At 34.1% G+C, this 17,534-nt stretch overlaps 1 protein-coding gene across 4 annotated transcripts; it reads left to right on the top strand.

Annotated features, from left to right (window-relative positions):
- Positions 1 to 5,038: 5,038 nt before the first annotated feature.
- On the top strand, positions 5,039 to 10,628 carry LOC107814373 (transcription factor bHLH153). Of its 4 annotated transcripts, none has more exons than XM_016639878.2 (7): positions 5,039 to 5,260; positions 7,042 to 7,156; positions 7,326 to 7,470; positions 8,024 to 8,089; positions 8,327 to 8,392; positions 9,828 to 9,875; positions 10,096 to 10,628. In XM_016639878.2, the coding sequence occupies exons 3-7, from the start codon at positions 7,369 to 7,371 to the stop codon at positions 10,219 to 10,221; spliced, it is 408 nt and encodes a 135-aa protein (XP_016495364.1). In that variant the 5' UTR covers positions 5,039 to 5,260; positions 7,042 to 7,156; positions 7,326 to 7,368; the 3' UTR covers positions 10,222 to 10,628. The 4 variants fall into 4 exon arrangements, with proteins under 4 accessions (XP_016495364.1, XP_016495299.1, XP_016495429.1 ...); XM_016639813.2 differs by having other exon boundaries at positions 7,323 to 7,470; XM_016639943.2 differs by lacking the exon at positions 7,042 to 7,156 and having other exon boundaries at positions 5,121 to 5,260; positions 7,323 to 7,470.
- Positions 10,629 to 17,534: the final 6,906 nt, after the last annotated feature.

The following is a 17,534-nucleotide window of genomic DNA, read 5'->3' as shown; positions in this document are numbered from 1 at the left end:
CCATAAGCAGTGTCACCTTCAGTGTCCAGTTTCCAGTGTCATCTTATGAATATCTCGGCTGATGCCTTTTTGTTGTTGGTACTTGTTTTTGTTTTTGTTTTGGAATTGTGGATGGTAACATTGAATCTGCTCCCGTTTGTAAAATCCAAATTGTTTTATGGACGCTTTCCCCCTTTTGCCGTGTATGATATTGTTTCTTTGTCTCTGTTTTCTATCATGTTTGTGTGTACACAAGTGGCATGAGTTAATCACGCTAGACTTCTTTATGCAACTTACTTCGTATTCTTATTTTTATGATGCCAAAAGGGGGAATGTTTTTGCATAATTGAATAATGGTGTGTGCACTGATTAAGGGGGAATACAGATTCAGGGGGAACTAAATGGGGGGAACTAAATGGCCGTCCTATTTCTGGTCTTTGTGGCTCTTCATAGGAATTTCAATTATAAGTTTGTCATCATCAAAAAGGGAAAAATTGATAGGTTATAAGTACCTTTGTTTTAAGTTTTGATGATCTAACAAACTTAAGTGAAGAACCAGATAAGGAACCTGATCCACATTGGTCCACATTCCCAAGCGCATGAAAATAACCAGACTTAAGCTGGAGATGTTCGTCAGTACCTCAGAAGTTAAAGAATTAACAAGGGAAACATATGATCTTCAGTTCCCCTGGTGATTGTACTAAGTCAACTCTCCACAGCTGGAAAGTGACTGACTGCACATGCAACAGTACAACACAGTGCAACAGTCACCTCCATTGGGAAGGACCTTGTACCAAAGTTGCTTACATCATTCAAGTGATGTCATCAATATTATATTAACATTAAACCAAAGACAAAACATCACTTGAATACTTAGAGAATTTACTCAAGCACTCCAACAGTGATTAAGCCTCCAGTCAACAATTCTCAAGTGCATCAAGAACAAAGAACAACACGGCTACAGACCAGTTCCCATATCAAGTGATTGTATGTCCTTAGTTGAGTTGTAACTTTATTAAAGTTCTCAATTGTAATTCCTACTTAGATTGTTTAGAAGTATTCTGTAGGAAACCCTTTGTAAACCTTAAAACTTTGTATTTGAATCTTGGCTAGAGTTAGTCGAGTTGTAAAGTCTTTGTAATAGAGTTATTACAAAGTGGCTTGTAATAGAGTATTACAAGTTAGTGAGAGATTAAGAGGTTAATTCCTACGTTACTTAGGTTGTAATCTGAAAGTTGCTCGGTAGTGAAGTTGAAATCCTATAAGGGTAGGTCGTGGTTTTTAATCCCGTTGAGCTGGAAATTTTTCACGTAAAATTCCTCCTGTCATTTATTTATTGTAGTGTGCGTGGTTTGTATGGGAACTTATAGAGAACCTGGTTCTCTATATAGTTTGGTGGACCACTAAATTTTATCAATGTTGTAATGTTTCTTCAAATGGTTTTTGAATACAGATCTCTTGGTTCAGTTTAAGAAGATGTCGTATACCCTAAAGAATCATTATCATACACAACATAGCGCACCACCAATATGCGTTATGTGTATTGTCTTGTCAACCTGCAAAAGCTGCCGTTCTGGAAAAGCTGTCTTGTACCCTAAAGAATCATTATCACGCACAACATAGCGCACTACCAATATGCGTTATATGTATTATCTTGTCGACCTGAAAAAGCTGTCGTTCTGGAAAAGTTGTCTTGTACCCTAAAGAATCATTACCACGCGAAACATAGCGCACCACCAATATGCGTTATGTGTATTGTCTTGTCGGCCTGAAAAAGCTGTCGTTCTAGAAAAGATGTCTTGTACCCTAAAGAATCATTATCACGCGTAATTTAACGCGCCACCAATATGCGTTATGTGTATTTGCTGCCTATAAAAGCCTAGCACATTTTAGTTATTATTTACGCTTAATGAAACAAATAGGAAAACTTTCCATTAATTTTTTATTTTTCTTGCATTACGAAATATCTAGACGCAATGACGTACCAAAGTGTTATTGTGGCAAACCTGCGATTTTGAAGCCATGTTAGTCAAATTGCAATTTGGGGCGCAGACGCTGGATCTATCACAACTTGTAAGTGATTATTTTGGAAAAAATATTAGTTAATATTTTTTTTTTATAACTTGTTAATTAATAGTGTTGTGTTATAATCCCCATTGGTAGGACGAAAATCAATGTAGATTTCAAGAATGGTATGATAAACCCATTAACCAGGAAAACTACAAATCATATTTATACTATATTTGGAATATGACCGGTGAATACGAACTCCAGATCTTTAAACTACAACAATAACTTGCGGTAGTGAAGGAGAAAATAAAAGAGGCAGAAGAAGAAAAAAATAGACTGGAAGAGAAATTTAAGTGGTTGAAGCACAGATTAATGGGCGATAGTGATTAAACAAACACATGGATGTGTTGAGTTTAGTATTTTATCTTTATGTTTTACGTGTCATGTATTATCATTAATTGTACCGAATTTAAATTATGTTAAGTTGTCGTTTTTTTTGTGTTGTAGTATTAAACTAATAAATAACCCTAGAAATAAAAATACATGCATAAATTATGTAAAACATAAATAATGTTGCTATTATATATTTAATGTCATATATACAAATAACAATAAATGCTAATGTGTTCCACAACCCGTATGCTTTAAAGCATTGGCTGGCCTGAGGTACATCCCATCCCGCCCGGCTACGCTATCAGAATCATCCTCATCACGTCGCCTCTTTATCAGAGGATGCGCTGCAGCATGATCGTCGGTAAGGCTGGCAGACTCGATAGAAGCGGACATCGGTCCAGCAGTAACCTATAGAATAATAAGATATTTTAGTATATGAAATATAAATTACTAACGTACGTATATGCTAAAATTTTTTAATGGTCATACCATGGTCTTGGTGGGCTTCTGAATAAAATCATCCGTCTCCGGCATGTCAGTATCGCACAAAGTGGCCTCCGTGACGGGCGATGATGATGTCTTTAAAAAAATAAAAATGCTTTAGATACTGATGACTAATCAATGAGATAAAAATAAATAGAAATAATAGTAATACAAACAAACTTGCGCCTGAGTAGCGACACACTGCTCTGTCAGAACATCGGGGTGCACTGGAGTAGATGAAGTATGTGAAACATCCTTAGCAGCCCTTGATGTTGTTTTCTTAAGTTTGTTGATTAGAATTCGAAAGAGTTTGTGTTTGAATTATCATTTTTTTCATATATTTTTGTCGCTAACAAATAATTAAATAATTAATTTTAATAACTACAAAGATACTACGCAAAAGGGCACTACATTTTACTACACTAAAGGGCACTACATTATAATTACGGGCACTGCATTAAAATTACGGGCACAACATAACACTACATGGAACTAAACAATATTAAAGTCACATATTAATATATATACAATAATAACATCTAAATAAGATTAATTATTCCTAAAATAATAATTTATCTATTTTACTAATCTTTTAGCACATAAATAATCTAATCCGGATAAAAAATAATAAAATAATTTAATCACAAAAAACCACGAAAATACATATATCACAGTAAAAAATAACTAATTACCATTTTTTATAACAACTAAAAATATTAATTATTCATAAAATAATAATTTCTCTATTTTACTAATTTTTTTTAGCACACTAATAATATAATCCGGATAAAAAATAATAAACTAATTAAATCGTAAAACAATTACGAAATAACATAGAACACAGTAAAAAATAACTAATAGGTATTTTTTATACATGAGTTTTAATAAAAAATAAGTCGGAATACCTCAATTTTAATTTTTTTGAAAGTTGAAGATTTGATGATTTGGAGCCGAAACGAGCAACCCACTACGCGATAACGCCTTAGATACGATAATAGCTTGGTACAATATCGAGAATCTATACTTTTTATGGGACCGATGAGCTCCAACTGAGTTTTTATTTCGTTAAAAATAATGTTGGAATAAGTTGTTCAAAGTTAGTTGTACATTAGCATATGAATTTCATCGAGAAAAAGCTTGTCAAAATAAAAGCAATTGTAAATTAGTAGTTCACTCAAGATAACATTTAAATCGCTTTTTCAATATTTCACTTTGAAGTTCAAATATTGTGCCTAAATTCAGTATAATACTCATTGTCAACGACAACAAGTAGTTTCTCACAAGTGGAGTTTGGGGAGAGTAAGATCTATGCAGCCTTACCCGTACCCCTGGAAGGGCAGAGAGGCTGTTGCCGATAGACCCTCGACTAGAAAAAATGTCTGAAAAAGAAAAGGTAATTGTAACAAGTAGGAATGACAACAAAATGAAATAAAATTAAATCCAAGAATGCAGTCAAACTCTAGGTATTAATAATCATTTATGGATAAAAGATATCATACTAGTACTAATGCTAGCGAACTGAGTAAGACAAAGAGAAACGCTCGACTACTTACGAACCTTCTACCATAATCCTTAACCTCCACACCCTCCTTTCTAGGGCCATGTCCTAAGTCAGTTCGAGTTGCGCATGTCCCGCATAATAGGCCTACTTTGATAATACTCATTGACAAAGTGATTAAAATAATAAAATGATATTTCATGATAACAGGGTTTAAACAAATATAAAATATTTCAACCAAGAAGCTAAAATAACAATGAAAAATGAGTCAAACGTTCAGCTTACTCGATAAATCCCCTACACCTGAGATGAAGGGTTTAAATATCATTTGTAGTATAGCATTCCCTTCTTTTTAATGTGATATAAAAGTATTTTTTTCTTCTTAATAACAGTACAAAAATAATGGAGTAGTAAATAGTAAAATATATGCTTTTCACATCAGAAGTCATTTTCATTTTATACAAAAAAGAAAAATTAAAGCAGAGAAAAACAGAATTGACATCATCCAGATTTAATTTAACTACTCCTTCCGCCCTTTTCCTCTTACATGGTTGGATATTAGCTGTCAAATAGAACTCTTTTTTTAATATTTTCTTCACAAAATCACAAACATATAGTAGATACTAGTACTAGTATATACTATAAAAACACTTTCAAAAACCCTTCCCACCTTCCACACTTCTCTTTTTAGTTAACTTTTCTCTTAGCTTCATTCTTTATCGTCTCAGGCCAAACCCTTTTGCCAAAAAAGCTCTGTTTTTTCTTCTGGAGTTAAGCTGTTACTCATATATTGCTTTATTGAAACGTTGATTCTATGGAATTTGGATGTGGGTTTTGAGTAATTTTGAAGTGGAGTTCACATCCTCTGAGTTTTGTCACGTGTATTTCGAAATCGAGGTACTCCCTCTGTTTTGATACTGCTCTTTTTGTGGTCGTTCAATTCTTTATAGCTTAAAACTCTCTAATTTTAACATTTTTTTATTTTTTTCTTTTAAAGAAAGACATGGTTATAAATAAATCATATATATGTTCATCAAACTTTACATTTTTTTTTATTTTGTTCGATAAGAATGATTATTTTTATATTTAAAAAGAATTTAACTTAATATTTTTCTTAATGGGATGATAACTTTAGTGTCCAATCAAACAAGATCATATAAATGGGACGGAAGTGAGTATTTGAAAACTCTTTGGTTTTAACAATTTTATTTTCTACTTTTAAAGAAGACATTATAATAGAACTTTATATGTGTGTGTGTGTAGCTTAGGTGTAAAAATTAATTCCTTTTCTTTTGGATTTTTAGTTAAAAAGAATCTTATTGCTCGGTAGAATTTTCTTGTTGTTTCTATTGAAATTGATAATTTTCTTTGCTTTTCTAAGGTTTTGAGTTTGATGGGTTATGCTTGAGTCAATCTTATTGAATGTTTAGTTTAGATGATCTTTTCTAGAGTCATGTTAGTTGCTTGTAGCCTTTTAATAAGCTTAATTAGCATGATATAAGGTTCTGATTGTGAAAGATGATTGTGTACGCAAATGGCTGCTTTCATGCTTAATGAATGAAATATTAAAATTCTTGAAGTTGGTCCCACTAAAGTTGGTTTCTTTGAATTCAGTTCTTCTCACCCCTATTCACACTACAGAAAATTTAATACAGAAAAAAGACATCCATTATATCAATAGTGTAGCAAAAAATCTCCAACTTTTTCTTGGTGAACTTTAGCAGAATAATTGAGCAAAATTTTTTAAGCATAATATAATTTATGCAATTATATAGGCATAGATTCTGTTGTCGATAGTTACCTTTTTTTAATGCATTCCTCATTATACTCTTAGTTTGTTTTATATAATGAGCACAGAATATGCATTCTTTATTCTGACATAGTTTATGTAATATAATAAACAGATGATGGACTATTTAATTGTTTATTCTCTTTGAGATGTATGTATTATTCTTCCATGACAGTTCCTTGGACAATCAAATGCCATTTATACCAAACAGTGCATTTATAAAATTGGTATGATGGATAGGTGGTTATTTTTTGAAAGTATTGCATGTTGAAGTTACTCCAGAAGTTTGATTGGATTGGTTGCATATACACTTTTTGTTTTGTTTTTGAAAGTATTGCATGCCCGGGCTAGCTTGTGCGCACCAGCACAGGTACATGATAACTCTGTCCACCAAAGCTTGGATATTGGCTGCATATACACTTAATGATGTCCTTTAACTAATCAATAAGAATAGATGTTGGGTTGTGGATAGAAAAGGGAAAAAAGGGAGAGATGTGTAAAATATGGTTCTGTGGTGTGTACTTATATCATAAGGCTAGCTAAGTCAAAGACTTGAACGAGCCGGGCATTCTAAAATTGTTCTCCGCCTTCAGGATCTCTTGCAAGAAATAATTGATAACTGCAATAATCGTTAATCAATGCATTCTCTAGGAGAGAATAAGATGGTAGTTTTGCCTTCCATATTCTTGGTATACTTCCATATTCTTTATTTTATTTTTAAGCATTGTTGATGTGTTTCTTGGTCAGCTACCAAAGAATCTTGCTAGTTAACCATGTGAAATGGAAGCTTTTCACATTTGCAAACAAAAATCCTTAGTTTGGTGGTTTCTACTATAACATGTTTTGTCTCAGTTAAATTCCTTACTGAAAAAGCCTTCACTATGACCAGAGAGTATGATCATTCAACTTTTAACGGCCATCTGGTGCAACGTTACTGACAAAATTTGTTAAGTGGTGATAGTGTTTCTAATCAGCCTGTCTTTCAGGGCGTTGAGACAACAAAGGTGACTTCTAATAGCCATTTATTTGTCTGTCTATTGGTTTCCTAATAGCTATTCTCTTTCCTTTTATGTAGGAATTCTTTATGTCAATGTTTTGAGAATACAGGGTGACTTCTGAAACACTTGTATGTCTATTAATATCCTAATATCCATTTTCTTTCCTTTTTAGTAGGATTGCTATTACTTTTCAGTGAGTTGAAGCATTAGAAGGAAAGATGCTGCAACACAAAAGAAGCCCTATTTCCCTTGAGCATAGCACCAGCCTCACATCTCTTACACCAAAACGACTTAAGGCCGATATGTCTATTTCCTCCAAGGTTTCTTCTCCTTCCTTTTGCTACAATGCTGTTATTGTTGTTGGCGTGCACATGTTTATGGACAGATATTTTTGATGAACTCATTCTCTTAAGTCGATTCTCCACTAGCTCGTGGAATTTGAGAATTTTCATTTCTTGGATACTTTCAACATGGGTTGGCAGTAATATACTGAATGATGAACATAAGATTCTTCGCTGAACAAAGACGCTGTTCTGGTGTGTTATACATTTCACTGAAATTAAGATTTAATATTTTGATTGACTTTTAATCTTAAGGCTAAGAGTAAATCCAACCAAGAAAATCTAAAAATAGTTCCTTCAAGTTAACTACTTGGAGTCTCCGAAATATGTGACGGCTGTTGAACATATTTGATTGATTGCTCCGAGTCACAAATTTGTTTACAATGAGGAAATTAGTTATATATCAATCGATTGTGTGATACTTTTGAAAATTGTAAACTGGTGCATCTGTTTTTTAGCAATGTGCTGCAACCCTTATCATTGAGTTCTTGATATGGAGATTTTTCTCCTTTTGCCTTTTTCCTTGAAATAGGAGAAGAAGGAGAAGTTTGGTGAACGAATAGTAGCTCTCCAGCAGCTGGTGTCACCATATGGGAAGGTACATTCTGCAGGAATTGAGCAATGAATTAGAACAATTATTTCAAGGGCAAAATTTAATCTATATAGAATATGGTCTTTGAGGTACCAAATGGTGGAATATCTTAGTGATTGAGATTTTCCCTCGCACATGTATGTCCAAGTAGAGCAGCTCAAATTTAACAAGCTCACCCAAGTCTTACTAATCTACCAAATTTTCACCATATGGATAAAATTCTGGTTTCTGTTATATTTGCAGACAGATACGGCTTCTGTTCTTTTTGAAGCAATGGGATACATAAAATTCCTCCATGAACAAGTGAAGGTGTGTTCTCGACATCTTTTTTCCTATCTTTTTTCCTTCGTTCTATAGGCACTACATTACTGTACGTCTGATCAAAGACAAGCAAGTTAGTGGCTCCAACACGAATATCTTCTGAATGGAGTATCTTGTCTGGATAATTTCTTCTTATTATATAGAGATCCCTGCTGTTAGTGCTAGATTAGTCATTGTCTCTTTCCAAATTAGTAACGTATGTTTTTGTCAACTCCTTGGATGAGATTGGTTCTGGGAACTTCTATGCTGCAGCTTTGATTTCAACATTTAGTTCTATTTTTTTTATTTTCCACACTTGTTTGGATGCTTTTGCTCTGGTTATTCAAGTCCTTTTTTACTAATTTTTAAGGAATGGAGTTTGTTCTAGAAGTATTTGCACTGCAAATCTGGGTATTTGTATTTGCTATTCCAAAGTTATGATGATCTTTCCACACTGATGTTTTATTTTTTTCTTAGGTCTGGGCATTTTTGGGGCCTGGACAAGTTTTGTACACAAAGTAAGCTATTGAAATATGCTGAAAAAAATAAGAGGTCGATGAAGGTCTTGATGTTAGATTTTCGGAATGCTTACTACAAATGAATGTAATTTTATGTTACTCTTACTGTGAAGATAAATGGAGAAGCAAAATCTTTAATTAAAGCTTTTTGAGGGTTCTAGGAAAGGATATATCATCTTTGTTTATCTTGTATGCTCGAGTTGGTGTTTCGAGTAGGTAGATTCAAGAGCAGTTTCCAGTTGTTGGAGGTTGTTCTGGTTATGTTCTCAATGCCTCTAATAATTTCTAGGAATTTTATATGGTTTTAGAAGATCTGTGTGATTTTGGAGTAGCATTGTTTGCACGAATGTACACGTGTCCCTCTAATAAACTTCGGTTGCTACTCATCGCAGCTTCCCCTATTTCTATGTCTTGGTTTGTAATTAGGTTTTTCATCTGTATTATTAAGTTTTAGGATTTTCACCATATACTTTTGTTCATAGTACTCCCAGTACTAAATTTTATGTCTGAAAATGTCCTAAGAATTTAAGTGATTGGAAGGTCATGTTTCCGTAATTTCCTCTTTCTACATTTTCTCTGCATCTTTTTGTGATTGTAGAGCTGAACTTTGAGAATTCAGAATGTTCACTTGTGAATATTGCATTCTAGTTGATGCAAGTATGTAGAGCCTTTGTTTTGTCCTATATTTCGAAGCAAAGGTTCCGCACAGATTTGAAACTTTCAGTGTGGTCTCTAAATCATCTGTTACTATATGGAAGGTGGAGCAGTGAAGGTTATACTTTGTCAAAGCGAATAGTTTTTACTGCTAGCTCATCCAGATCTTGGTTATGATAGTTTCAATTGAGCTACTATACTATGTTCAATCTAACTCATTTATGTTTCTGCCAAAAATGGAATACCTCATTTTGTTTTCCTGGTTCTTTCAGGTGTTGAGCGCACCATACCTCGGAAGTATGCCAATGTCTAAGACACAGGTTAGAGCCTGATAGCACCATTTCTGAATTTACTATTCTTGCATCTTCATCCGAGCATGAAAATAGGCAACATCTAAGCAGTAAAAAAAACCTTCATTACAACACTAGGAAACTCTATGAGACCTTAATTGCAATGTTATTCAAACTCTATGGTCAGTCATTGATGTCAATTATGCCATATCAACTGAAGTTGAAATCTTATTCATGTTTTCTTGTGAAGGAATCACAACCTTGCAGCTTGAGAAGCAAAGGCTTATGTCTTGTGCCAGCTTCATATACCGTTGGAGTAGTCAGCAGCAATGGTGCTGATATTTGGGCTCCCATTAAGACCTCACAAAAGTTCTAAAGAACAATGTGGGATTAACCATCAATCGTGTCCCATTTTAAGGCCTTGAATTAATAATAACACAAAGCATTTCCAAAAAATGCAGCCGGAAAATGCATCTTCCTCATGGAGCTGCAGGTATGGATGATTGTCCTAGCAGGGTGCACTTGATTTTATGTGGTTCAAACGTCTAAGGCTAACCTATGGCTCGTACTTGTGATAGATACTAGTAGCGAGATCTAATTTGAGGGCTAATATAAGGATAACATGAGCTTTGTGTCCAGGTATTAACAGAAATGTATAATGATGAAAGCAAAGTTATGTAGTGATCTTAGCTGGAAATGTATCAAGGTTGAACTTGTATTATATGAGAAGCATTGAGAAAGTCTAGAACAACTTATTAATTCAGGGACAATATTCTTAGCCACTGTCTTTTGTTGTTGTAATGATGTTCGTTTTGTTTAAATTATTTTTGCATTCTTCTCCAAAGGATGAAATTGTCTCGTCGATTCAATCTCTCTGTTCCTATATCGGTAAATCTTCATATGGCCATAAGGGTGGCATGTGGCCCGGTTAGAACCGGGCCCGCCCCAGGACCGCAAGTCCAAATGGGCGGTGGGCCTAAACGGTCCTAACCGGATAGGATCGGGACCGTGGGGAGGTGGGCTGGGTAGTGGGCCGGTCCCATAGGCTAGGCCTGCGAGACCGGGACCGGTTGGGAAGTGGGCCGGTTCAAGAGGTCCTAAACGGGCCTATCTGGGCCTAACAGCTAATTTTTTTTTTAAAAAACAATCTGCTACATTATAGTCGTTATGGCATTTAAAATATGGCCATTTTACATGCCAAAATAGCCGTTGGCTATTTATAAAATAGCCATTTAATTCCCAACTTTGTTTTAACCCCATACTTTTTATAATTATACTTTTTCCTTATTTTCAACTATAAATACCCCCATTCTTTTATTTTTCTCACAAAATCATAAATCTCTCTAATTTTCTTCTATAATTGCTTACTTTATTGTTACAATTTGTGCAAAATTGTGAAGTTGATGAATTGAAGTCTTCAAGTCTTCAACGATAATTAATTTTCAACAAGTTGTTCGTCAATTCGGTAAACTCGTTCCAACTCTTAAGTTTTAATATTATAGTTTTGTTTGTTTTATTTACTTTGTATTGCCTGATTAATTAAGATAGCTTATTCCTTAAAAAAATGTTTAGTAAAAATAAGGGAAAATTCAAGAGTAGTGAATCTAGTGGCCAATCTGTTCCTCCTCCACTTCCTCCGGCTCTCCGACCCAAACCTGTTACCCGTCCTACACCTCCTATTCTTGATAGCGATAATAGTTTATTACAATTTATCGAGAGTCAATTTTGCCATAATATTGCACCCGATGAACAATTAAACCATGAATATATGAATGCTCTTTATGGTAATCCAACTATTGATGAAAATGATGATGAAGAAATAGATTTTGATGAAACGCAACCGGATGACGATACACCCACTAGTCATACTCCTGAAGTTAATCCAACTAATAATAATCCAAATGATGCCCCGTCTGACCCTCTTGTTACTGCCCCTACTTTTTCTAGACAACCTTCTAAACGGGCAGAAACATCTCTTGTTTGGCCATTTTTTACTCAACTAAGAGAAAAAATAGGGCTAAGTGTAAAACTTGTGGCAAAGAGTTAGTTTTTAAATATGTTGGAAGTCGGGGAGGGGGGCAGGAAGTTTGACGAGAAGTTTGACTAGACACATATTGCTACACCCTCAAGATAAAGCTAGATATTTTCGTATGAAAGTTTTGGCCGAGGGGACAAGTGCACCTAGTCAGGCTGACCTTAGTACCGGGTCAAATCAATTTCAACCGGGAATTAACACTGTTACCAGTGGTATTTTATATTATGATCCAAAAAAAGATCGGGAAGAATTGACAAAAATGGTTACTGTTATGTACTTACCCTATAGTTTTCCTTATAACCCTCACTTTGTGCATTATATTAGAAAAATTTATAATCCTACTTATAAAGGTTTCCCTCGCACAACCGTAAAGAGTGATATTTATAAATATAAACATGAATATATACAATATTTACACTATTTATTTACTCATATAAATTGTCGTGTTGCTGTTACAACTGATACTGGTAGAAGTGGTAATGACTGTGATTACCTTACTGTTACCAGTCATTGGATTGATGAGGATTGGATAATGCAAAAGCGCATTATTGCTTATAGAATAATTAATTCACGTCATACAGGGCTGTTTATTTCTAGCACGATTACGGATATTTGTAGATATTTTTGCATTAGTGATAAAATAATGTCAGTTTCAATGGATAATGCTACTAGTAACACAAATGCTGTAGCCTTGCTTACCACTACACTAAGCCCTGCATTTAGTAACATTTTTCATGTTAGATGTATTTGTCATATTTATCTTTTAATTGTGGGTGATGGTATGCGAATTTTAAATGTTGAAATTGAAAAGGTTAAAATGGCTCTTAATTGGTTTTTTTATTCAAACCGTAGAAGTAGTCTTAGAGAATATTTTAAAAAATGCGATGAATTTGGCCTAAGAGAAAGAAAGGTTCCTAAACCTTGTCCAACTAGATGGAATTATGTGTATGAAAGTTTAGTTATCGCATATGAATATAGAAACCCCATAAACTCAACGTTTAATGCTCATGTAAGTGATGATGATGAGCACCTTACAAATGCGGATTGGGCTAATGTTAAAATGCTTGTAGATATTTTAGAAAAAATTTATATTGCTGCAAATGAATTTTCTGGGCAATATTATCCTACTATTTTTAATTATTTAGTTTATATTGCAGAACTTGTAAATTTGTTTGATCATTTTTCAGAGGGTGGGGAAATTTATCAACTTGCTATTGATTTTATGAAAAAAAAGTTTAAAAAATATTTTTTCCATATTCTCCCTATTTATGGTGTTGCTGCATTGCTAAATCCTACTATGAAATTAGGAGGTCCTCAATTTTGGTTTGAAACTGTTTATAATGGTTTAACACTTGAAGATGAGGAGTTGTCTAAACTTCCGGACGCAATAGCTTCAATTAAAATAAATGTTCAAACTATTTATAATGCTTATTAAGTTGCATTAGTTCATGCTAGACCAAATGTTCCAACTCCTTCTTCTTCTAGTTCTCAATCATCTAAAAACACTGCAGGAGTAAGAACACTTATGCTTGGTCGGGCTTCTCAATATTCTAGTACTAGTGAGTTTTCACAACTAAATGAGTTTGAAGTTTATTTGTCACAGTGATCTAATGCTTGGGCGGAGTTCAGGGGTTCTCAATGTTCTAGTACTAGTGAGTTTTCACAACTAAATAGTTACTAGTGAGTTTATTTGCATTAGGTCATGCTAGACCAAATGTTCCAACTCCTTATTCTTTTAGTTCTCAATCATCTAAAAACACTGCAGGAGTAAGAGCACTTAATGTTTGGGCGGGGTTCAGGGGTTCTCAATGTTCTAGTACTAGTGAGTTTTCACAACTAAATGAGTTTGAAGTTTGAAACTGTTTATAATGGTTTAGCACTTGAAGATGAGGAGTTGTCTAAACTTCCGGACGCAATAGCTTCAATTAAAATAAATGTTCAAACTATTTATAATGCTTATTAAGTTGCATTAGATCATGCTAGACCAAATGTTCCAACTCCTTCTTCTTCTAGTTCTCAATCATCTAAAAGAACTGCGGGAGTAAGAGCACTTAATGCTTGGGCGGGGTTCAGGGGTTCTCAATGTTCTAGTACTAGTGAGTTTTCACAACTAAATGAGTTTGAAGTTTATTTGTCACAGGGAATTGAGGAAGTGAATCCCAACGACTCCTTTAATATTTTGGAATGGTGGAAGAACAAAGAAAAACACTTTCCGATTCTTTCAAGGATGGCCCGAGACATTTTAACTATTCAAGCTTCAACAGTGGCATCAGAGAGCACTTTCAGTCAAGCAAGATTTCAACTCGGTGATTATTATAGAGCGTCTATGAGGGAGAGCTTGAAAAAATCAGTACTTTTCAGAGATAGGATCCGTTCGGAAAGAAGAAATTTTGTGACTTGATGAATCACAGCCAGAGGAAGACGAAGCTTACGAAGAAATGCTAGCTGAGCTTGCGGAGGATGCTGCTTTGCCCGGAAGCGGTGATGACTAAGCTTCTTTTCCGCCACCACCAACGAAAATTCCTACGGACCTTGAAGGATTTATGAAATTTGTAAGAGATACCATGTAACTTATATGAACAAAAATTAATATGTAACTTGTATTTTGGCACATCTTGATTAGTTTTTTCTTCTTCTCAATGGTGGTATTAGCACCTTGTTGTGCTCATTCCATAGGGGGAGGAAGACTAAGAAAGATATTGCCATATTTTTTTAATGCTATAATAAAATTATTGCTTTGAATATATCTTTAAAATATTTTTGTCTTTAAATTTGAATTAAAAATTTTAGGTCACAATTTTATAATATAATTTACAAGGAATTGTCTTAGATATTGTAATTACTATTTTTTTCTCTAACTTCTATAAATTATTTTAAAAAAATAGAAAGTATCCATTGGGCCCACTTAACCCGGGACCGTTAGTTCGTGGTCCCGGTCCCGAGCCGATTCTAAAAAGAAGCCCGCGAAATCCGGGACTATTTAGGACCGGGCCCATGAAGCCCACTTAAGACTGGGACCGACCCACATACCACCCTTAGATGGCCATAGTCATAACAAACCACAAATGCACATGAACTCTTTCTTGGATTTGTCAATAGAAGATCCATCCGTATTTGATATTACCTTTTTTCTAAATATGATCTTATTGCCAAAAGATCACGAGTCCAAGTCGTGCAGCCTCTTGACAAAAATGCAAGGTGAGGTTGTGTACATATTACCCAACGTATGAGAGGGAGCGGTAGTGCAACAATAAAAGTTGTCATGTGGCTAAGAGATTATGGGTTCAAGTTACAACCTCTTACAGAAATACATCGTATACATAAGAGTTAATATAGTCTGATCCTTTCCTGGACCCTGTGTATAGCGGGAGTTAAGTGCAACAGACTGCCTTTTTCTTTTTTTAAAGATCCTACTAGCAAATAGAGTAGCTTGATGCTTGTTTTTTTTTTTTTTTTTAAATTTCCACACTTCTAGATGTATCAACATAGCAATGATGTAGAGAACTCATGTTGAACACCTTATACATGAAAGCAAAGTCTTAGGAAAAGAAAGGTCCAATTTTATTTATTGGTTTGAGTTTCTCATTTCCAACCTATTCCTCTTTTAAACATTATGGGATTATTTGGAGAATTTGGTCATGTTTGAGGTCACTCTTTAAATTGTCTCTATTTTCACTGGGTGCAATTTTTATTTCTTTGCTGGTAAATTTAGCTTATTGAATTAATAGGCACGTTATTTAAATAATGACTTTAGAAAAGGGCAGTTTTGAAAATGCCCCATCATTATCACCTCCTTAAAGACGAAGGCCCTAAGATCAAAACTTAAATCCATAATCCTTTCTATTAAACATGTCGGTAGATAAAAAAAATAAAGAATGCAAATGATGACACAATTCCTATATATAATAAACAAACTAAGAGGAGCTTGTGAGTAATGCACAAGTACTTAAAAACATGAGTTAACCGACAGTTTAAAGGCTTCCCTAACCAAGGAAATGCCAACAAACCATTTCGTGAATATGGATTTAACAATATGCAAATTTTACTTTAGATTTACGTAATTGGAACTGCAAATTAACTTGAAATTCACATAGCAAGATAACTTATCTTCACAAAATAGCTAATTACTCAAAGAAGACAAATAATCTCCTTTCCCTATCAACTTCCTTATCCTAACGTATAGGAAATATGGGTTCACCCATAAGGGGTGCTCTAAGGCTCATTAGAGTTATTAAAGTTAATTGTAATATTTTCTATATTAAGACGCTTTAGTGTATAATAAAAAATATTGTACGCAATATTTTTCCTACTCTCTCCTCTTAAAATCAGATTACAGTGTAGACTGTGATATTGGGAGTTGTTCCATCATACCGTAATTACACTGTCGATTAGTGATTTCCATCGTGGTTCATCCGGTCTTTCGCTTCCTCTACACAAGAAAGAGTAAGTTCTATTTTTACGATTTGCGTATTATCTACTTAGTATAGATTAACATAATTCTTTATTGGTATCAAAGCTAAGCTGGTTTTTGGGGCTAGAAACATATATAGAATAGTTCTAAAATATGCATTTTCTTACTGTGCAATTGAGACTGTTAATCTGTTTAATATATTTTTTTATAAGTTGTGTCACGCTCCAGTTTAGGATCATGATCGGTACTTAAGAGCAAATGCCCCAAGTAAGACTCGTCAGTATTTTATAGAAAAGTGGACAAAATTTTTCCTATTTTAGGACTATGCAGAAATTATCATAGATTATAGATAAACAACAACCAACCAATATTCACTTAAATCAGTCACGACCTTCATCAACTAAGCAAAAATGAGTCTCCATTCTCCACCAATATTACCACCCATTTCAATATAATAATATTAAATCTATCTCAAAAATAAGGAAAGAAAGTATAATACTTGTAACTCGTGCATAATAATGAATGCATACTAATGACATTAATAAAAATGACTATGGAGCGACTTTAAGAATTCAAAAGAAAATACTTAGCAAATAAATAAATAAATTCTTGCCCACGCAAACGAGTGCGGAGTTCACCAGGAACTATCAATAGTGCGTTCGAATTGACGAAATTCTCGCCCGCGCCAACTGTTGTCTCTGTAAAAAAAAAAAAGCAGAGATAAGTCGCTAGCTCAGTAAGTAATAATATTGAATCACTACCGTTTTTAATTGGGGACAAGTCAAAAAATATGCTAGTATATTAATTAGAAAAGTATCATAAAAATACCCTTTCATAAATGGTAAATAATAATCAGTCTCATCAAGTGTCTTATGTAAATAGAATTCAATTAACAATTAGGAAATAAACTCAGTAGATACCGTGTCATATGAAATATTCACGTTTGGGAGGTTCCAATGAATAGATCATGTAATCGGTATAACTGTGGATCTTTTCGCAAGAAGTCAAACATAACGGTAGTCCATTCTCGAGGGAAATCGATAATGGCATGCTAGTTCTACCTTCCTACTAGCGAGGGCTGCAATGTGATTCGGTAATTACAAGATTCACCAGGTCTAACAAATTCCCTGTTAGCTAAGTGATCTTTCAAAGTCTCCTCCCTTTTATACTTTTCTTTATAATCAATAAATGCTAGCTTGAAAATATTTTTAAATAGTATTGGGCATTTCAGTTCTTATCCAAT

The sequence above is a fragment of the Nicotiana tabacum genome, chromosome 15, assembly GCF_000715075.1.
Source record: "Nicotiana tabacum cultivar K326 chromosome 15, ASM71507v2, whole genome shotgun sequence".
NCBI classification, from domain to species: Eukaryota; Viridiplantae; Streptophyta; class Magnoliopsida; order Solanales; family Solanaceae; genus Nicotiana; species Nicotiana tabacum.
The sequence above is the reverse complement of the archived record's forward strand: the minus strand, read 5'-3'. Positions and strand labels throughout refer to the sequence as shown.